We start from the raw sequence: 22,850 nt of genomic DNA on the forward strand, positions 1-22,850 counted from the left end.
CAAATTTACTAACCCATCCCTCCACTTCTTCATCAGGTCACTTATAAAAATCACGAAGAGTAGGGGTCCCAGAACAGATCCCTGAGGCACACCATTGGTGACCGACCTCCATGCAGAATATGATCCGTCTACAACCACCCTTTGCCTTCTGTGGGCAAGCCAGTTCTGGATCCCCAAAGCAATGTCCCCTTGGATCCCATGCCTCCTTAATTTCTCAATAAGCCTTGCATGGGGTACCTTATCAGATGTCTTGCTGAAATCCATATACACTACATCTACTGCTCTACCTTCATCAATGTGTTTAGTCACATCCTCAAAAAATTTAATCAGGCTCGTAAGGCACGACCTGCCTTTGACAAAGCCATGCTGACTATTCCTTATCATATTATGCCTCTCCAAATGTTCATAAATCCTGCCTCTCAGGATCTTCTCCATCAACTTACCAACCACTGAAATAAGACTCACTTGTCTATAATTTCCGGGGCTATCTCTACTCCCTTCCTTGATAAAGGAATAACATGATGCAAAGATCATTGCCAGAGGCTCAGCCATCTCCTCCCTCGCTTCACACAGTAGCCTGGGGTACATCCTGTCCAGTCCCAGTCACTTATCCAACTCAAACAACAGGAATTCTGCAGATGCTGGAAATTCAAGCAACACACATCAAAGTTGCTGGTGAACGCAGCAGGCCAGGCAGCATCTATAGGAAGAGGGTCTCGGCCTGAAACGTCGACTGCGCCTCTTCCTATAGATGCTGCCTGGCCTGCTGCGTTCACCAGCAACTTTGATGTGTGTCACTTATCCAACTTGATGCTTTCCAAAAGCTCCAGCACATCCACTTCCTTAATAGCTACATTCTCAAGCTTTTCAGTCCGCTGTAAGTCATCCTTACAATTGCCAAGATCCTTTTCTGCAGTGAATACTGAAGCAAAGTATTCATTAAGTACCTCTGGAATGCAGGTGAACTCTGTCCAGTTCTGCTGAAATGTTAACTCGCACTCTCCCCTCACTGCTACTGTCTGAGTATTTTACAACACATGCTTTATTTAAGTTGTATGTTCTCAACTGAAATTTTTATGCATCCTTTCAAGCAATAAATCTATTGCCATTATAAAAAAAATTAGGCTGGAGGAACATACAAAATTGAAGGATTGTTGTGTTGAGCAAGCTTTAGAAGCAGTATTGTAAGCTACAATAGTAGTAGTAGATGCCAATTTGATTGCAGTCTTCTAAAGGAAACGGTAAATAAAGGGAAGAATTTACAGGACATGGTGTGAGGCCAAGGGAATGGGGCTAGATAGGTTGTTCCTGGCATAGACTGAGGACTGAATAGCCTCTATCCATGCTGTAATCATTTGGAGAAACCATTCTGCGAAATATGTATTTGCATGTTGTGACCCAGAATATAAATAATCAGTTCTGTGTCCAAGAAAGCAGAAGCACACACTGATCATGCTTTATCTTACAACACTTCCACTTTTATTTTCAGGACATCCTCCTCGTGTGACAAGACAAGCATCTTTAAACCATCCAGCGATGTGAATTACAACAACCAATCCTTCAATGTGATTAACAATAACAAACTCGATACTACATCACAACAGTCTGTATCTATTTTCTACACTAAGATAATGTCGAGGACAAACTTTAGAAATTTGAAGAGTAAAAGTTTACATTAATCTTGCTGCTGTGATGTGTGAGCACATTGTGGTCCTGCTAAATGCGGATTTAAGCGAGTCATTACATTGTAATATCATTGCCAGGACCCAATTGCTACATATAAAACATTGAACATTACAAATCTACAGAAGTGAACCCTCTGAACTATAATTTAATAAAATGACTAGGATATTTCAAGGTAAAGCTTGGAGCGTGGGAAGAGAGAGATTAACAGCTACTATAACATTTGCTGTTCCTGTTTGCATCTTATTACACAGACACCTTAAAGTAGATGTTTGTTTCATTATGTAAGTGAAGAGTCCTCCTCCCTGATACAAATTGAGGTTTGATATTGTTGGGCAAAGTTCTAACATCAACAGAAGAAAAAAAAAAGAAAATCCAAAAATATCATGTAAAAAAAAGTCGACTTAAAAACCATAATTTCATATCCAGTTACTCTCCAAAAGAACAACCTGTAGTCCAACCAAGAAAATAAGGCAAACTGTTATGCAACGATGGCACAATTTAACTTGGGTACAAAGAGATATATTTAGAACTTTGACTGAAACTATTGCCGAGCAGTCACACATTACCGGTCTTGCTGACTTTGGACTAAACTTCAATTGAAATATTTTGTTTAAAAAAAAGGTTAAGTTTGGCTTCCCCTCCCCCCATGTTTAAAAAGAACAGCAAAAATCAGATGCACTCACCATAACAAAGGGTTGCAATGACTAATTCTCAAATGAACTGAAATAATTTACTAAATAGATCAAAGAACTAGGTGAGATTTAGTCAAACTAAGCACAGTAAGTACAAAGGTGGCAATTACACTCAAAGTATGTACAGTACGTGGGTTGTAACTTATGTTACTAAAGACATACGGAGCCAGTAAGACTGCCAATCATTGCACCCCTATTGCAAAGCAGTTACTGCAAGGTGTCTGACTACTGTAGTATTGTTTGCTATGGTTGCACGAAGTGTAAAATTGCATTATAGTGATTCGTAACTCTAGAATACCACATGTGAATTGTGGAATAGCTCATAGAATGTATGGTTAGCCAACATTTTCTGCTGCTTCAGTGCATAGCTTTGTCCCATTCCATGTGGTCTTAAACTGCTCAGGAACTGGATACTCTTTCTGTAAAGGAAACAAAACTTGTTTAAGTGGCTAGGAGTTTATACCTTAAACAGAAAACTAACTTTTAACATTATAGATTATTTATTCTTAACTCTATGCTATGGGCATAAAATTATACAACACAGGTGGTGGTGGCAATCCCATTAGTTCAAGTCCCCATAGATCTGCAAATACCTGACAAGTAACTATCCGGGCCTTCTCAGCCTCATTCTGGTTTAAATGTTGTGTGCTTTTTATTTATTCATTTTTTTTTAGGATTTGGCATTGCTACCATGGCCAAATTTATTGACCTTCCCCGTTTACCAGGTAATTGCCAGTTATCTTCCCACTGATTTCTTGAAAAAAACTATACTCCCAGCTCCAATTAACTCCACACATATACGACCATCCATTACATTACAGGGAATTAATGATGGAAATAAGAATTACAATTCCTATTAGCCCATGTCTATGGGATGTGAGTGGAAACCAAAGTGGTCAAAGGGAGAATGCCTAAATTCCAGAGAGACAGCACCAGCACTGAACCTGGATCTCTGGAGCTAGCTGCACTACTGCGTCACTCTGATACTGGGTCTCCTTTGTGTTGTTTCATTCAGCGCGAGTCTCAGACGCAGTCTGGAACTACTCTTGGTTTCAGACACTGATATCCCCATCCAGCGTACATATTCTGCCCCCTTTAATTCCAGTGCCTCGTCAGAGTGTTTTTCAACATGGTGTTTAATGTGTTCAACATAATTAAGAGGAACTTTACGTGTCCACGTTTGCATGAAATCCATTGGAGACCTGCATTGAGAGCCTGACACTTGTGTACCACTGGTGGTTCCAGTAAACAGGACATGGCCAGGTATTGTGCAGGAAGAATCTGGCATGTTGTCTCTGAGGAATGATTCTGAGAGTCTAACAACTGCGTTCTTCTACAAGTTGGTTCTCCCAGTTTAGGGGCCAGCTGTGACAAAGGAGGGTATTGCAAGGTCATGTGGTTTAGCAGCAAATTTACAGAAACTAGATTTGGTCTCTTGGTCAATGCAAAGTCATCCAGGCAATTTTATCATTCTTTTGTTTCAGTAGTTGAAAATGAGGAGGGATTTTGGCTACAGAACAATATTGGTGAGTTGTTAACATGGGCAGAGAAAAGGGAAGATGGATTTAACTACAAAAAATAAGATGCATTTTGGAAGGACTATAAAGACTTGGATGTACACAATGTAGAGCCCTGGCAAATAATAAAAAACTGAGCAATCTTGGTGTACAGGTCCAAGGATCTCTGCTGTCAGGGCACAGGATGCAACAGCGAGGAGGTGATGGGGCAATTTTATAACATATTGGTTTATCTGTAACTGCATTATTGCTTGCAGTTCTGTTTGACAAACTGTTGGAAGGATGTGACTGCTCTGGTGAAGGTTCAGAGGAAATTGTCTGGGATGAAAAGTTTCCATCTAGAGGAGAGAATGGACAGGCATGAGTTTTAATTCCCTTGAAGCAGTAAAGGCTGTAGTTGCTGAGGGAGGGAGCCTTACTGAAGTATTCAAAACTTTTGAGGGGGATAGATAGGAAACATAGTGGGAGGCTTTCTCCCATAACAGAGGTGGGTAAATTAGCATGAGATTTACCAGGAACAAAGCGAACTTTTCTTTCTCCCCAGAAAGTGGATGAAATCCTGAATGGATGGTGAAGACAGGTGCTCTCACAAGACGTATGATTTAAACGAGCACTTGAGCATCATTACTTTAAAAAGGCAGAGTGCTGGAAATTGGGAAATGGGTACTTTGACGCCTGGTATGGACAGTGGGTCGAAGGGTCCTGCTTCCAATGTTTTGTGTACAACTTGCTACTCTGACATGGGATTTGTTCACCAATAAATTTGAAATGCTATGAAACAGCCCTTTTAATCTCTCCTGGCTAACAAATTCCAGATATGACTGACCCTGTTCCCCATAATGTGTACTTCCTGGTTCAAAGTCAGATGTGCCAACAATTCTTGCCTCATTTACTTCAGAAAGGTTCCATTTAATTTCATTGATATTGGAACATCACTAAAAAAGTTAAAATGAATAGAAAGAGATTTGGCACACCAAATGTAATTGTGTTACATTTGTAATGTTAATATTTAGACACTTGATATGATGCAAGTCTGCTTCAAGCATACCAATTCTCCCTCTGGTGCCCCTCTTCTTCCCTGTCTTCCCATGGCCCACTGTCCTCTCCCATCAGATTCCTCCTTCTTCAGCATTTTACCTCTTCCACCTCTCACCTCCCAGCTTGTACTGATTCCAACCTCTCCCCCCCCACCCCCACCCCACCAACCTTCTCATTCTGGTCCCGCCCCCACCCTCTTTTCCAGTCCTAATGAAAAGTTTTGGACCAAAACATCGACCGCTTATTTCTCTATATAGATGCTGCCCGACCTGCTGTGTTCCTCCAACATTTTGTGTATATGACTCTGGATTTCCAGGATCTACAGAAATTCTCGTGTTTATTATTTTTCCTTTTGTTCATTTTTCTAATCTAGTCAGCTGAATTTTTTTTCAATACTATCCATTTTTCCAGAACAAAACTATACGCGTTATTAAAGAGAGTACAGAATGGATTTGAAGTTTAAGAACCCTAGCCAATGTTAATTTGTACAATTCTAATTCTTATCCAAACAAAAAGAAAATTTGCACAGACTTTCTTGATAATCAATCCTTACTATCTCCTCCAAAAGAGGGAACTCTTATGTCCCAATCATACAAGCATGCTGTTACATTTGGCAGCTTGACTGCCTGAACCCTTGATTCTTTCTGTTTCATGTTGAAGTTCATTATGTTGACTACTGAATTCCAGAGTAAAGCTGTTGAAATGAGAAGCTTTCATTGAAAATCATTTAAAAACTATGCTTGTTTCATTACAAGTAACTAACTTTTAAGCAAAGAGGAAAAAAAATACCGAAGAACTTGATGTATTTTTTTTTAAAGAAAACAATGGTAAATTAGCAACCCTGTAAGCTTGAATTCTAGCCAAGGGCTGCTGATTCATATCAGATAGAGCTCGTTGGTTTAATGCTATTTTGGTAGTTGGTCTTTAAACAAAAAAAGTTGTTTACACAGTTGTGGGGGTAAATTAGCGCTGCTTGCTAAGTTTTATGCTCCAGAATGTACACAGGTTTCACTGTGGATCTATTCATTCCTAAAGGGGAGAAAATCTTGTGGTGAAATAAAGCTCTGGGCCTCACACCATTACTTAATCTTCTAGACCCTGGAATCCTTCAAGTGAACATTGGAGGGAACACTATTTTGCAGAGATATATTCCCCCTTCCTGAAGATAAAACCATTTTTAAAATTGCTGGTTGCTTCAAGTTTCAAAAGCACATGACTGCACTTTGTGGGCTCTTCCTGTGCCCATCAGGAATTAGACTAAAGGTTGGACCCTCAACTATGGGATGCTGGGGGGGGGGATGGGTGATGGTGGGGGTGGAATGTACTTGTTTACTCCTTGCCACCCAATAAATTCTGTAAGAGCCAACCTTGTTCCATGTATTAAAATCTTAGGTAGTTTTTAATGATTCTGTAAGGTTGAATTTCAGTTACCTGAATGGCTATGACACAGGGACACGATTCTAACCAAATTCTATACTCGGAAGATAGAGAACAAGAAAAATATATATAATCTGTCAATCTGTAACAGTTCATATTTGCCTGAGAGCCTGAAACTTGTAATGTCACGTAAGTATTCACAAGTGTAAAACTTACATAATCTTCGCCTTGAGGAATTAAGATGTTCATTTCAGAAGACTTGGCACTGATAATCTCGCATGCCAGTGACTCTTCACTGAGGTATATGTGGCAGCCCTCTGTTTTATTAATAGATATAGTCGGTACTTTGCCCATTACCTGCAAAGTCAATGCACAATTTTATTAATAAATGTAGCCAACTAACACTAGCATTTAAAGATGTATCCTGAATGCTGAGTATTACTTTCAAAAGGAACAAACTATAGGGATTACAGCCAGTAAACTTTAGGTGAAAAGAGATGGCAGAGTTGTGAAAAAATATACATGTAGGAATTGGAGACTTCCCTCCAGAACAATATCCCTTGCTGCAGAGAGAAACCGATCACATTTGAAACTCACGTTATTCACTGTTGCTGCTATCAACTGAATTCAGGTATGTAAAGTAATCTGCCTGTATTATAGCCTGAGTATCCTTCTCGTCTTTTCACATTAAATGGGCAATCAGAATTCAACCAGGATGCCACTGAGTACAGTGGATTCCAATTAACTGGGCCATCAGTTAATTGGGGCAGCTGCTTATTTAGGACAACTCTTAAGTAATAGAAGGTAATCGAGAAAATAGCCGGGATTCCCTTCGTTTCCTTGGGACACCGTGCCACTTAATTGGGACAGGAGACTATTGCTGAATAGTTTATAATTAGTGTCAGTTGCACGCACTTGTGTGCGCCATTAGACACACAATAGCGTTAGTTCCATGTGTTTGTGTTCAAAAACAAGAGATTTTGTCACTGATACTAATAATAAGCAGTAAGACATTTTAGAACTGTCTTGCTCATTGTGGTTTCAAGCATTCAGGCTTGGAGACGCCAGAGACATTCAGGAGCATAAATGAAACAAGTTCACTACTTTGACAAGTTAGAAACTACGAAGAATTTGAAGGTACCAAATTCTCCATATCTTGAATGTTACAATGAAAATAAAGATTTGGAGGATGCAATTGTTGACAGCTTTGTATGAAGGCAGTCGATTGCACTACTTGTCTGCGCTGATTTTGTTCATTTAAAGTCAAAAGAATGTGACACAGATGAATTCCTCTGACGATAACTATTAGGAACTAATACATAGTTTGATAGTATTGGCAGTACTCTAATTTGTTCTGTATTTTATTTAAATACACAATTTGTTTTTCAGTTTGTCTTTTTTTAAAAATAACTTTTTAACTATTTCCATGGAACTTTGGCTAATTGGGCCAAAATGTACTGGTTCTCGATGTGTCCTAATTAACCGAAATCCTCTGTATAGCAAAACTCATTAGGCATTCAATTTGGTCACTAGGAATACATACTCCCATTATCACTTCAGGGCTCATGGAGATGTGTGCCAAAAACTTAATAACACAAGTTCAGAGCTCATTTAATTAAGAATATTAAAAAATTAACAGGCAATTTTTGCTGCTATTTTTGCTAACATTAATAGAACTATTACATTAGTAAACAAAACCAGAAAATTCCTTAAATGCAGGTGCTGGTAAAACAAGATGCTGGAGGAAATTAGCAGGTCAGGCAGCATCTGTGGAGGGGTATGAACAGTTGATGTTTCAGGCCAAAATCCATCATTGAGACTGGAAAGAAAGAGGGAATGTGAGGCTAGGAAAGGAAGGTGATAGGAGGGGTAGGAGTACAAGCTGGCAGGTAATAGACAAAACCAGGTGAGGGGGAAGGTGGGTTGGTGGAGGAGCGGGAAAAGCCAGAATCAGGGAGGTGACAGGTGGAAAAAGTCAAGGGCTGCAGAAGAAGAAATCTCATAGGAGTGTATGATGGGAAAAAGGGAATGAGGAGAGGCACCAGAGGGAGGTGATGGGCAGTTGAGGAGAAGAGAAGGGGTGAGAGGCAACCAAGGAAAAAGAAAAAAAGGGCTGGGGGGGAGAGAAATTATTGGAAGTTTAAGAAATTGATGGCCTCATCTTGACAGTTAAGGAGACCATGGACCAACATGTCAGAATGGGAGTAGGAAGTTGAACTGAAGTATAATGGAGATCCAATGTAGGCTGGGCAACCATTTCGTCAAGCATTTTCGCTTGTCCATCAAACAGGCAGGATTTCCTGGTGGCTACTTTAATTCTACTTCCCAGTCTAATCCTGACATGCACACCACGGGCTTCTCCACTCCATCACTGAGGCCACTCTCAGGCTGGATGGAGCAACACCTCATATTTTGATAGGGTATCCTCCAATCTGATGGCATTAAATTGATTGCTGGTAATTTCCCTCTCCTCTCCCTTCTCTCTTTTTAAATTCCCAATTCAGGCTCCCCTCTACCCCTTCCCTTCTCAAACGCCCACCTTTCCCTCTGATGCCCCACCTCCTTTCCTTTCTCTCATGGTTGACTCTTCCCCTGATCAGATTCCTTCTTCTCCTTCGGTATTCCATGGCTATTTGGAGAAGATGAATATCAGAGTTGTATTGTACGTGCAGACTTTGACAATAAAATGAATCTTTGAACCTTTTCAGCCCTTTACCTTTTCCACCTATCACCTCACAGCTTCTCATTCCCCCTGCCTACCCACTTTCCCCCTCACCTGGCTTCACCTATCATCTGCCAGCCTGTGCTCCTTCCCCTCCCTCTCACTCTCTTATTCTGGCTCCACCCCTCCCCCCCCACCTTCGGCCCAAAGCATCAACTGTTTATTCCCCTCCACAGGTGCTGTCTGACCTGCTGAGTTCTTCAGCATTTTATGTGTATTGCTCAGAAAATGCCTTTAAATGTTCAGAAGGTCAGGTGACAGCTGTGGAGAGAGAAATAGAGTGAATGTTTCAGTCCAACAAAACTCAATGAATGGTCATTAACCTGAAACATTAATTCAGCAGTTCCCATCTTCATAAATGACCTACTGCATATTTTCAGCAGTTTGTGTTTTAATTTCAGACTGCCAGCATCTGTTTTATTGCTTTTTGTTTACAGTAATACATTAAATTTGATTGAAGTGATTGCTACATCAAACCTCTGCTGGTCTTGGAGAACAAAATAGTACCATTAGCATCAATAAATAGTGAGCATAAGCTTCCAACTACCATCAGATTATAATTTTTTTATGTCCTGTATTGCATTATGCAAAATTGTGCAAATGCATAGGGAAGTTCTGATTTATTTTCAAATTTCAATATATGGACTTGGGGACCTGAGTCACAAGGAGAGCTTGTGTAGACTGGGACTTTATTCCCTGGAACGTAGGAGTTTGAGGGAATGACCTGATAGTGATAAACGATATCGGGAGATCCAGGGTGAAAGCACAGAGATTGTTTTATTTGAAGCAACACACACAAAATGCTGGAGGAACTCAGCAGGCCAGGCAGCATCTATGGAAAAGAGTACAATCGACGTTTTGGGCCGAGACCTTTCTAGATACAGTGGGGCACAGGCCCTTCCTTCCCAGTGTACGGTCCTGCTCTGCAACCTTCCTATTTAACGCTAACCCTAGCCACAGGACAATTTTCTCCCCCAGGAAGGGGGTTGCTAAAAACAATCAGCCATTAATTTAAGATCAGAAGCAAGATATTTACAAAGGACATCTTCAGGGCGGTGTAAAGGATAGTTGTGTATTTGGAATAAGCTGCCAAAATAATAATTGAAGCAGGCACATTAGCAACATTTAAAAGCCAAATTTAAAAGCCATCTAGCTGACTACATGGGAAGGGGAAGTTTGAAGGGCTGTGGGACCAGCTCACTGTGTAACACAGTCAGCATGGATGAGTTGGGCTGAAGGGCCCATTCCATGCTGTGTGACTGGCTCTTGTTTACGATTACTTACCTATAGATCTCGGAATTATACATGTGCTGTATTTACCCTGCATTTTGCGGTTGTGTTTCGTCAAGGTTCGATCCCTAATGGCAAAAGCAGAATGCAGACAGAATGCATGTTGTGGGAACTTCTATCTGTGTGATATAATTTACAGCCTCATTCTAGTTATCTATTGAGATACAGCACAGAGTAGGCCATTGCTGCCCTTTAAGCTGTAACACCCAGCAACAACACCGCCCCCCCCCCCCCAAAATTTAACCATAACCTAATCACGGGACAATTTACAAAGATCAATTAACCTACTACCGGTACGTCTTTGAACTGTGGGAGGAAACCCGAGTCACGGGGAGAACACACAAGCTCCTTACAGACGGTGGCGTGAACTGATTGCGGGTTGCTGGTACTGCAAAGCGTTGTGCTAACTACCACGCCACCTTGCCGCCCCACCTCGGCAGCCTTTCAGTCCAGACCTATATATCAGCAGTCATTTTGGAAAGAGTGCCACTATTACCAACTTGAAATAGTTTTCAAATAAAAATATTGATCAGTGAGTGGATCTCAGAAACAGGCCAGTTTTATAATCTTAATTTACAGCAGAAGTATGTAGTTAGAACTGAATGCAAGTAAAAGCCAATGGAATCGTACGTGTTGTGCAGAGGAGATTTTTATGGTCCGATAAAACAAATAGAAAAAAAAACTGGTGTATTAGATTCATTTAATATTCAATAACTTTAGAAGGCAATGCAAAACTAATTGAGATAATGTCTATGAAAATGTTTTTCACACACTTTCTACTCAGCAATTTTTTTTTATACAAAGCAGAGAGAGATCTGCCAATGTTCTATAATTGAGCTAACTTAACACTAAGAATTCACTGGTGTTACGGCAAATTATTCTTTACCTGAATTTCCACATTCCGTGAATTGATGATTTCAACTATTCCCACTACGTTTTCAAACACAAGGCCAAGCTTTTTACAGGAATCTGAAATGGAAAGAATTATATAAAGGGGCAGCTTCTCTGTTGCAAAAGGAAAGCAGTGACATCCAGGATCTGTTAGGTCATGTCGAGTTTACTGCTGCATCAATGAGCGTAGAGAAGTACAGCTACAATGGACAAATCGCAGCAGCATCACAGACGCATGCTACAGATAACATGCAGAATACAAATTAAACCAGCGTGTAGAAAAGAAACAGGAACACAGAAAATGCCGGAGGAACTCAGCCGCTCCTCCAGCACCTGCAAAATCTCTAGTTATCATGTTGCAGAAAAGAAGAAATTATGTTCTTGTCTTACACAATCAGAAACAAGTGTGTGAGAGTTGATTCAGGAACCTGATATAGCAGCGTTGGGCAGGAGGTACAGAATCCTATGACCTCTTTAAATATCTACTAATTACTTACCAATTGTAATGGAATTGATTTTGCCTTGAATTTTCAGCACAGAGCTATTACACTTGTAGATGTAGGCAACATGTTTCAGTTCTGCCTCAGAAATGACAAGGTTGTTTTCATTCTGTTGATATTCCTAAAATAAAAATAATGAAACATTCACAGAGAAGTTTAACCATCATCCACCCCACTTCATACTGCCCCATATCCACCAAACTCACAAATCTGTAGGTATATTTGGATTCCTCCTTTTCGGTCCACAACCAGTAGCATGGAAGAAGCATAGCCAGCAGGTACAACCCAGGCTCAAAATGCCGTCTTCTACTGAAAGTTTATTTCACTCAGAAGGATATTAGGCTGTATGCTTTGAGAAGTTGGGTTTGGTGGGTTTTGAAGAGCTGCTCAATTGACTTTGGTGCAGCATAGGTGGATAGAGCAACATTAAGTATGTTTCTCCAACATTTTTCCAGAATTTCCTGTTTTTCTCCAATATGAAAAGCCTTGATATAAACTAGAAAAGTATCTGCCTCGTAGAAAACAATAGCACCAAAGTCCAGTGCAAGAGTCATTTTGAGTGTTTCAATACTCTAAATACCAAGTTGTTTTCTCTCTCCTACAAACAAATTTGATCTCCAATTAACAAAGCAAATTAAATGTTTTCTTTTAAATTGGGAGGAGGGAATACGTATATTCAAAACGGTTACAACGTCTCTAGTAATCCTCATTTACTAGTCTCTGTTAGTGTTGTCATTGATAGAATGGAGATATATTCATTTGGCTTAATAAGGCTGTGCTGACCATCAGGCATTCCTCTGTGCTGATCCCACTTTATTCCTCTGCATTCCAACTTTAGGTCCTATCCACACCAACAATCCCCCAAGATGCTATCACTGAGACACACATTAGGATCAATTTCAAGGAGCGGTGGTTCAAAAAGGTGGTGTCCATCTTTAAGGATCTCCACCACTACCCAGGACATGCCCCCTTCTCACCGCTACCATCAAGCATCACAGGTGCCTGAAAGCACTCACACACATACACACAAAGTGATTCAGGAACAGCTTCTTCCCTCTGCCATGTGATTTCTGAATGGACATTGAACCCATGAACACTACCTGACTACTTTTTATTTTACACTACTTATTTAAACTAGTATGTATGTATATATGTAGGGCATTAGGGGTCAGGTTACGGTTTAGGGACAAGGATGTGGGGAAATTAGAGGTCATTTGCCTTAACAACCGATACAAGGGTGGGCTGGGGGCAGCCCTTAAGTTTCGACACATATTCCAGCACCAACATAGCATGCCTGCAATGTTCAGCGGAACAACACAAGCTACAGTAACAAGATTACAACAGCAAACCATGCCTCTTTCCTCCCTACCTCCCCCCCCACCCACTCACTCACACAAATAGGCTGGTTCCAGAGTCCCTGATTCGCAGTTGCAGACATCAGGCCTCTGACTTCCAGACATACTGAGTCAGGGCTTCAACTTGTTGACTTCGATCTTTGGGTGTTGATTTCTGGACTCGCCAACTTCGATCTTCGACCTCCAGTATCGATCTCAGGACTCACCGATCACAGGCTTTGACCTCTGGACTCACAAGGTCCTCTGACCCCATGACTTGACAATCTGGAGGGGTCACTGACCCTCCTGTTTCCTCCCTGCATAGACCTGATGCTGGGACTTGCTGACCTGGGGGTCCACAGAGCAAGCTGATCCGACATCCACCCATGAGTATCAGAAGTCTCCTGTTGCAGAGTACTCCAACTTTGGTGCCATCTGCAAACCTACTAATCATACCATCTACCTTCTCTCTCTCAAATCTTTGAAATGCACGATGAACAACAAAGGAACCAGTCTCGAACCCTGTAGCACACCTCTGGTTACAGTCCTTCAATCTGAAAATAATCCTCCATTATCATCCTCTGCCTCTATGATGACCCTCCAACAGCAGATGTCACTGTTGTACAATGCTTTGTACAATCCATTGTTAATCAAAGAACATTTTGGGTACTTAATTGCATTAAAAAATAAGAGCAAAAGGCTTACGTGTTTTAAAAAGCATTTTTTTTGTGAACACTCTGCTTAGAAGCTCGTTAGTCCATAGTTTTCTGTGTTTTTGGTACAGTGTCCTCATCTAATACTTAAAAACAGTTCATTACATCCAGCATCCATTTGCTTTTTACACATCACCCATTTGCTGATTATTTTAACATCTCTAGGAAAAATTATAACTAATTGGTTTCAAGACAAGACAGTCAGAGGATAGAATTCAGAATTCTCTGATAAATGATCAGCACCTGCACGTAATGAAATCTAATGAGATCAAAAGATACTCTGCTCCTTCTCAGTACACACTCAAAATTCATTACACCACCAGTACGCAAATCAACTAAAAAGGTGCCTTTGTTAATAGTGCAACTCTCATTTTCTGTGTTAGTATTTTTTGTTGCTGATGTACACAAAAAGTGAGATGTCACACTTGCATCAAACTTCTGGCACCTTACAAAGAAATGCATGGTCTTAATTTGAGAATGGTAATTTTCACAGCAACTTGTTTCTGAGCAATATTTAACATTGAATACAGTACTGTCCCATCTCAGCTTTTACTGCCTTACTTGGCTGCTATAAAATATTTGAAAGCATTGAATTTATCAAAGACCTTAGATATTAATTGCCGTACTCATGAAAATTTTTAGTGAAGGACAATGAATAAGATGTCACTCCAAAATCCCTTCTGCCCTCTCAGGTACATGCAAAAGGTCCAAAACCATCAAGGGTGTTATCCTGTATGATCTTTAGCCCTCAATCAACATTGCCAAAGAACGATCACTTGGTCAAAATCCAACTGCAATTTAGCTGTCGTGTTTTCCACATTACAACAGTAGTTGTACTTCAAATATTATTTATTTTGGCTCTGACTTATTCTGGAACCTGCAAAGGCTGTGCATAATACAAGCTTACTCTACCCTGTTCACTCACTTTGTGAGTGAGGCCGGTTTGTTCCATGTATGACTTTTACTGGCCATATTCCAGTGCACAAAGTTCAAGGCATACAATTGGGCTAAAACCCTTTCCTCTGTGATTTCCTGGCACTGTGGACAGCAGAGGTCCGCAAAAGAAATGTGCAGAAAGGCACACTAGAGTTAAAGGGAGAAAAACTGGTGGGTAGGAGAGGGGAAAATAATTGAGAGGTGAAGAGGCATGGAAGGCAGGGGATGCAACAAGTACAGGTGCAATCTGCCGTTTGGTTATATTTACCACTCTCCACTTCTTTCCTTCTAATGCCAGCATAGGTGTTCTTGGCTGCTGCAGAGGAGACATGGGAGACGTAGGACTAGGCGAGCAAGTTTTCGATGGCGAATTGACAGGTCCACTCTGTGAACGAAGATTCGGATTCTTGTGGGTTTTCTGCTCATCAGCGACATGGCGAAGGCCTGCAGAGTAAATATTTATATTTTAACGGCATTCCATCTACTGTGGCTGCAGCAGCTTTTGCGAAAATCCTATCGGTCTCATTCACCCACTTACTTCCCTTATCCTATTCCCCCTCACCACAACACCAGCTCCCTCAGTTCTCCTACCACGCACCTACACAAGGGGCAGTTTACTGCAGCCAGTTAATCCATTAAACAGCACATCTTCAGGATGTGGGGGAAACCAGCACACCTGAACAAAGCTCACGCAGCCACACAGGCAGCACCAGAAAGCAGGGCTGAATCTGAGCTAGCAGATCATATCACTGTGCCGCGCTTGATAAAAGAATTGACACAAGCCTAGTCGAAGCATTGTAAAGCACTGGAGCAAAAACAATTTGGTGGGTTGACCAGCATCAGTCTTGTGTCAACAGTTTCTCTCCCTCACTGCTCCAACCCCACTGATGCTGCTCAACCCACTGTGTCCCTCTAGCACATTGTTTTTGCTCCAGATTCCAGCATCTGCAATTTCTTTTGTCTCTGGTGTAAAGTACTGGATTCTGTTCACTTAGTTAAAGGAGCTTGTGGTGTAAACTGTGCATCTGAGTACGAAACATTTTCTGATAGGAAAATCAGGGAGAACTGAGTAAAAGTTCTCAAAAACAACAGAACCTGGATACAGTATTGATCTGCCCATTGGCCTGTGCTGGTTCTTTGAAAGAACTATCAAATTTGTCCCACTTCTCCGCTATGGCCCATAGACATCCAATACTTTCATCATCTGTAATAAGTCTGTATGACTTGTACTACCAAATCTGCTTCCACTACCTTTTCAGGCTATTCATCATGAATCACAACAATTTACTGTGTTGTTAACAAAAACATGCAACACTTCTGCTCAACTTCTCAGAGGTTCACCATCATAGTCGAGAAGAAATTTCTACAAACCACAGTTTTAAATGTCCAGTCTCTTATCTTCAAATGACGACCCATCATTCCAGAATTTCTAGCTTGTAAAACCATCTTAAGATCTGCCCTATCAAGTCCCCTTTAGGATCTCATATATTTTAATAAATCATTTTCATCTTCTAAGCTCCAAAAAATACAGACGCAACCTGTTTAGCATCACTTGACAAGACAATTTTCTGATCCTAGGAATTATCCTGGTCAGTCTCATTTGGACTCCCGCCAATGCTAATATATCCACTCTTGGGAAAGGGGATCAAAACAGTACACAGTATTCCAGCGGTGGCTTCCCTAACACCCTATACAATTGTAACAGAACTTTCTTATTTTTAAACTCTAACTACTTTGGACAGACTTTGATTCTGACTTTCCAATAAAGGCCAATTTGCCCTTTAACTACTATTTGAACCAACTTGCCAAAATTGTGTGAGTCATACACAAGAACACCCTAATTTCTCTGCTTCACTCATTTGCAATCTCTTTCCATTTGGATAATCGCCCATTTTTCATTTCTTCTTACAAAAGTGTGTGACATCAGTCTGCTCACATTAGCCAGGCTGCTTCAGTTTTAATTAATAAATGATTTAATGAAGTACTAATTTTAATGATGAAGATAGAAAGCACCCTTGCCTCAGATTTAGAAGATTAAATTTACAGAAGCTGGTTAGAAAGTAGAAAAGTACAGCACTCAGTAAGTTAACTTGCTGTGTATTGTTTAGTTTTGATACTGTATGATAGGAGTGCTAATTTTGGAGATATGTTAACCTTTTGATGAGTGAGTAAACCACAATTCCATCTGCAAGGTATTAAAAGACAACTCTGGCTAATGTTGACATGTCTGACCCAACATGATGACATTGTTTTGTATAAAATGTTGATGCATTTGCTTGCAGAGTGTCGAGAATAATGTGTCTAACCATGTTACTGTACATTGTGTCTGAACTTACTGTATGCTGTGCTATTCATTGTATGTACCTTTCTCAACGTACATTGTCTGTTACCTTCATAATATGTGCTGAGTGTATTGCTATTCCAATAGGCATTGCGTGTGACTATCCCTTAAGACCACAATTGTTTATGAACCCATGCCTGTTGCACCATGCTCCAGCTCCCATACCATGGGAGCTACCTCTCAGTGAAGGAAGTCATCTGTGTGCCAGCACAGCTTTTAGCTGACTGGGGGCAAAGGGTGTTTGATGATCAAAACCACTGACCTGGCACAATCTCTACAGCAGAGGTTCCCAACCTTTCTGATGCCACGGACCAATATCATTAAGCAAAGCGTCTGTGGAAAGGGTCAGGTTGGGAAACCCCTGCTCTACAATTTACTAGGAAAATCTTTATTCCCTCTTTCAAGTGTGTACTTGCATACATGAACAAGATTGGTATAGGAACAAGATCAACACAATGTTCTCAATGTTGTCTCACTAGGGCCCTTTGTAACTGCAGTGCAAGTCGTTATACAGATCATCTCTGATTAAATGGCAAGATTCTGTTTACCTTCTTGGTTTCTGAACTTGCAGATTAGCTTTCAGTGATTCATACTCAGGCCTCCAATCACCCCCACTTTGACAAAAAAAAAATGCTGTGCTTTTCTATTTTTCTGAAAGGAAAATAAACTCTCCACGGGCTTTCAGTTGGGTACAGGGATGATGATGGCTGAGTTTGTCATTGAAATGTCAGTTATAATCAATACCTGTACCTGGCTGGAAGTCCGAGAAGCCTGTATGCGCTGGGAAAGCACTAGATCCTTCTTTCTAAGAGGATTTTCCATGATATACTCTATTTATCACGTCCTCACCCATTCACTAGTCCAACAGTGGCTATGCATTGCTTCTAATGTCCTAATTTCTGTAATGGACACCACACAACTGACGATATCACACCCATAAAAACAATTTCCCAATGGGCTGGAGTTCTATTGAAAAAGTCACTATCACATAAAAAGATCCATAACATGGTTTTCCAGTTGTAACCTACACATAAAAAACTGCTCCAATTTATAGGCATATGTTCACCTTTGACCCAATCCTCTCTATCATTTTGGCTAACCACAAGTCCCTACGAAGGACTGCTGAGAGGATCATTCGTGTCTGTCTTCCACCCATTAGAGACATTTATCAGGAGCGCTCCTACGCAGGTCACTTAGCTTTGTCAGTGAACCCTCCTATCTGTCCAACAGTCTCTTTGACCCTCCTACCATCAGGCAGGAGGTACCATAGCACCAGGACAAGAACTGTTAGGATGGGAAACAGCTTCCACCCCCAGGCTGTGAAGCTATTGAACTCCCTGCCACCACCAGGTCTCATCACGTATGAAGCACCAGTAATATTATACTGATTACTTTTTAACTTGTGTCATAAATGCACCTTATTATCTGTTAGTATACTTGTGGTAATATTACTTTGTGTGTTATGTGTAAGAGTTACATGTACCGCGTTGTGCACCTTAGTTTGGAAGGATGTGTTTTGTTTGGTGGTATACATGTGTAAGACTGAATGACAATAAACTGAATTTCAACTAAAATTTATTTTAAGATCAACTTTTGGCTGGACATAAATTGTTGTTTGCAAGAATTCTTAATATACAAGCAAAGAATTTTCACTCCTGAAGACACGTTGCTTTAAAATTTAACACATTTACAAAGATTTAATGTTATTTTAATAGTATTAGGATCAAACTGTGCACCACATGTATTGGGGCCAGAGACTCCCTATGCAATGAAATTCTTAAGGACAACTAGCTTCTTCGGAAAATTTTTAATGCTAACTTTTTAGTCACTGGGAACTCATTACAACTGAAAACGACCACCAAAGTTATCAACTGTAAGCTCACCCTACCTGTAATTATAGTGCATCCCTGAAATTCTCTCAAGCTCAGCAAATATGGTTTGGATGAATGCAAAGTTTGCTGCATCTAGTCTCAAGTATGAAAGTCGAGGCTATGACATCATAAGTGGACCATTTTGAGTGGTAGGCGAACTGGAAGAGGTCCAATGTAGCTGGAAGGTGGGATTTTATACAATCCACTACCAGCACTCAAAGCACTTCATGATTGTTGACGTCAGTATCACTGGGCAGTGATCATTTAGGCTAGTTACCATTGCTCTCTCGGGCACCAGAATGGTGGTGGCTGCCTTGAAGCCTGCGGGGATAGTAGACTGTTTCAGAGAGGTATTAAAGATGTCCGGTAAGACATCTGTTAGTTGGGCCACACAGTCTCTCAGCACCTGACCAGGTAAGTTGTCTGGACCTGCAGCTTTGTGTGGATTTACCCTGGCTAGAGTCCTCCTCACCTCCACTGCAGCCTTTTCTCCAGGAAGAGAGGGGGCTTTCCTTGATGTCACATCATTCAATTGGTCAAATCGTGCAGAGAAAGCATTCGGCCTATTAGGAAGGGAGGCATTGCTGTTGTTGGTGCGCAGGGTGCACTTTGAAAGACAAACATCTCATTTTCCTTCCTAATTACTTACTGTATCTACATGCTATCTTCTTATTCCATGTCCACTCTGTAGAGCAACACGCTGCATTCTACAGTCTCCAATGAAATAGTATTGTTTTTCTACCACTCAATAACCATACTTTTCTCCACATTATATGCCATCTGACAAATCTTGCCTACTCAGCGAACCCATCTCTGTCCCTTTGCAGGCCCTCCATCCTTTTCTTGATTTGCTCTCCCATTCATCTTTGTATTTTCAACAAATCAAGCTACAGTACCATCAGTCCCTTCAGCTAGACCTTCAATATAAATTCTAAGGAGCTGAAGCCCTATAGAAATTTACTCCTTATTTTGACTTTGTTCACTGTTATTTTGTCAGTCCCCTACCCATGTTGATATAAACTCAGTGGCTTTTTATTAGATACACCTATACCTAATAAAGTGGCCACCTGTACAACTGCTCATTAATACGAGAAAATCTGCAGAAGCTGGGAAGCAACACACAAAATGCTGGAGTAACTCAGCATCTAAGGAAAAGAGTAAACAGCTGCCCGATCAGGCTGAGAGCCTTCATCGAGCTGGGAGGAGGGGGCTTTGGGGTTCTAACGTTTAACTGTCATTCATTCTTTGGGGCACTCCTCTGTTTTCGTGGATGTTTGCAAAGGAAAAGGCATTTCTCTGACATTAAATGTACCTATTGAAACCTATCAGGACTGGAGAAAAGAGATGAGAAGTTAGAGCAAGAAGGTGGGGGGGGGAGGGGATGAAGAAATAAAAGGTGATAGGTGAAACCAGGAGATGGAGAGAGGTGCAAGTAAAGAGCTGGGAAGTTGATCGGTGAAAGAGACACAGGGCTGGAGAAGGGGGAATCTGATAGGAGAGGAGAGAAGGCCCTGGAAGAAAGGTAAGAAGCACCAGATAAGGTTAGAGAGGGAAACAGAAATGGGGGAATGGTGAAGGGGGGGGACACTACCAGAAGTTCGAGAAATCCCAGTTAATGCCATCAGGTTGGAGGCTACCCAGATGGAATACGAGGTGTTGCTCCTCCAACCAGAGCGTGACCTCATTGTGCCAGCAGAGGAGGCCATGGGCTGACATGTCAAAATGGAAATGGGTGGCTACTGGGAGATCCCACTTTCTCTGGAGGATGGAGAGTAGGCAAAGCGGCTTCCTAATCTACATCGGGTCTCACAAGAGGCCACCCCAGGAGCACTGGACACAGTATATAACCCCAACAGACTCACAGGTGAAGTGTCACCTCATCTGGAAGGACTGTTCAGGGCCCTGAATGGTAGTGAGGGAGAAGGTGTAGGGGCAGGTGTAGCATTTGTTTTGCTTGCAAGTATAAGTACCAGGAGGGAAATCAGTGGGGAGGGATGAGTGGACAAGGGAGCTGTGTAGGGAGCGATCCCTGTGGAAAATTGGGGGGAGGGGAGGGAGGAGGGAGGGAAAGATGTGCTTGGTGGTGGGATCCTGTTAGAGATGGCAGAACTTATGGAGAATTATGTGCTGGATCCTGCTGCTCTCTGCTTATCTTTGGACAACAGACCCAACCAGTTCCCCTCCACCACCACTCTCCTCCGTCTCGCAGAACTTATCCTCACTCTCAATAATCTCTCCTTCAGCTCATCCTACTTCCTTCAAACCAAAGGCACTCATATGGTTCCTTTTCATCGGCTATGTGGAACAGTCCACGTTCCCAACTCTTCCTAGGCTACATTGACGACTGCATCAGTACTGCTTCCTGCATCCATGCTGAGCCTGTCGACTTCATCGACCTTGCCTCCAACTTCCACCCTGCTTTCAAATTTACCTGGTCCATTTCCAACAGGTCCTTTCCCCTTCTTCAATCTCTGTCTATCTCTGGAGATAGACATCTACTGATATCATTTATAAACCTACTGATTCTCACAGCTACTTGGAGTACACCTCTTCCCATCCTGTCTGCTCTCAGGATGAGGTTTTTCCATTCCAGAACTAATGAGATGTCTTCCTTCTTCAAAGAAAGGGGCTTTCCTTCCTCTACCAACAATGCTGCCCTCAGCTGCATCTCTTCTATTTCACATGTCTGCCCTCACCCCATCCTCCCATGCCACATCATAGATAGGGTTCCTCTTATTCTCAACTACCACCCCACTAGTCTCCACGTCCAGCACATAATTCTCATAACTTCCGCCATCTCCAACCAGATCCCACCGCCAAGCACATCATTCCCTCCCCCCAACTTTCCACAGGGATCACTCCCTACGCATCTCTCTCTTCCATTTGTCCCTCCCTACTGATCTCCCTCCTGGCACTTACCCTTGCAAGCAGAACAAGTGCTACACCTGCCCCAACACCTCCCTCACTACCCTTTCAGGGCCCTGAAAAGTCCTTCTAGGTGAGGTGACACTTCACCTGTGAGTCCGTTGGGATCATTTACTGTATCTGTGTTTCCAGTGCAGCCTCCAGTGTATTAGTGAGACCTGACAAAGATCGCGAGACTGCTTTGCCGAGCATCTACACTCTGTCCACCAGATAAAGGCAGGATCGGCCAGTAGCCACCCATTTTAACTTAACTTCCCATTCTGACATGTCAGTCCACGGGCTCCTCTACTGCTGTGATGAAGCCACGCTCAGGTCGGAGGAGCAACGCCTTATTTTCCATCTGTGCAGCCTCCAACCTGATAGCATGAACATCGATTTCCTGAACTTCCAGTAATTGCGCTCCCGGACCTCCCAACCATTCCTGTTTCCCTCTCTCACCTTATCTCCTAACCGGTCCATCACTTCCCTCCGGTGCTCCTCCTCCTTCCCATTCTTCCATGGTCTTCTTCCCTCTCCCTCTCCTCCAGCCCTTTCTCTTTTCACCAATCAACTTCCTAGCTCTTTACTTCACTCCCTCCCCCTTCCCGGTTTCACCTATCACCTACCACCTTGTACTTTTTCCTTCCTTTTCCTCAGCTTCTTACTTTGACTTCTCGTCTTTTTTCCCTAATTCTGATGAAGGGTCTCAGCCCACAACGTCGACTGTTTACTCTTTTCCATAGACGCAACCTGGCCTGCTGAGTTCTTCGAGCATTTTGTGTGTGTTATCTGCTCATTAATACACGTATCTATTCAGCCAATCATGTGGCAGCAACTCAATGCATAGAAGTGTGCAGACATGGTAAAAAGGTTCACTTGTTGTTCAGACAAAACATCAGAATGGGGAGGAAATTGTGATCTAAGTACATAGAACACAGAATAGTACAGCACAGTACAGGCTCTTCGGCCCACAATGTTGTGCCAACCCTTAAAACCTGCAGCCCATATAACCCCCCACCTTAAATTCCTCCATATATC

At 41.8% G+C, this 22,850-nt stretch overlaps 1 protein-coding gene across 2 annotated transcripts in view; it reads right to left on the reverse strand.

Annotated features, from left to right (window-relative positions):
• Window positions 1–1,459: 1,459 nt before the first annotated feature.
• LOC134358030 (adenylyl cyclase-associated protein 2-like) overlaps window positions 1,460–22,850 on the reverse strand; it is a 199,508-nt gene continuing 178,117 nt past the window's right edge. For both annotated transcript variants that reach the window (XM_063069902.1, XM_063069903.1), the window contains exons 9-13: window positions 14,965–15,140; window positions 11,711–11,834; window positions 11,209–11,291; window positions 6,527–6,667; window positions 1,460–2,797 (exon numbers count right to left, since the gene is read on the reverse strand). In XM_063069902.1, coding sequence (XP_062925972.1) covers window positions 2,714–2,797; window positions 6,527–6,667; window positions 11,209–11,291; window positions 11,711–11,834; window positions 14,965–15,140 — 608 coding nt within the window. In that variant the 3' untranslated portion in view covers window positions 1,460–2,713. The remainder of the gene's footprint in view (window positions 2,798–6,526; window positions 6,668–11,208; window positions 11,292–11,710; window positions 11,835–14,964; window positions 15,141–22,850) is intronic.

Source organism: Mobula hypostoma, chromosome 17 (assembly GCF_963921235.1).
Source record: "Mobula hypostoma chromosome 17, sMobHyp1.1, whole genome shotgun sequence".
Taxonomy (NCBI): Eukaryota; Metazoa; Chordata; class Chondrichthyes; order Myliobatiformes; family Myliobatidae; genus Mobula; species Mobula hypostoma.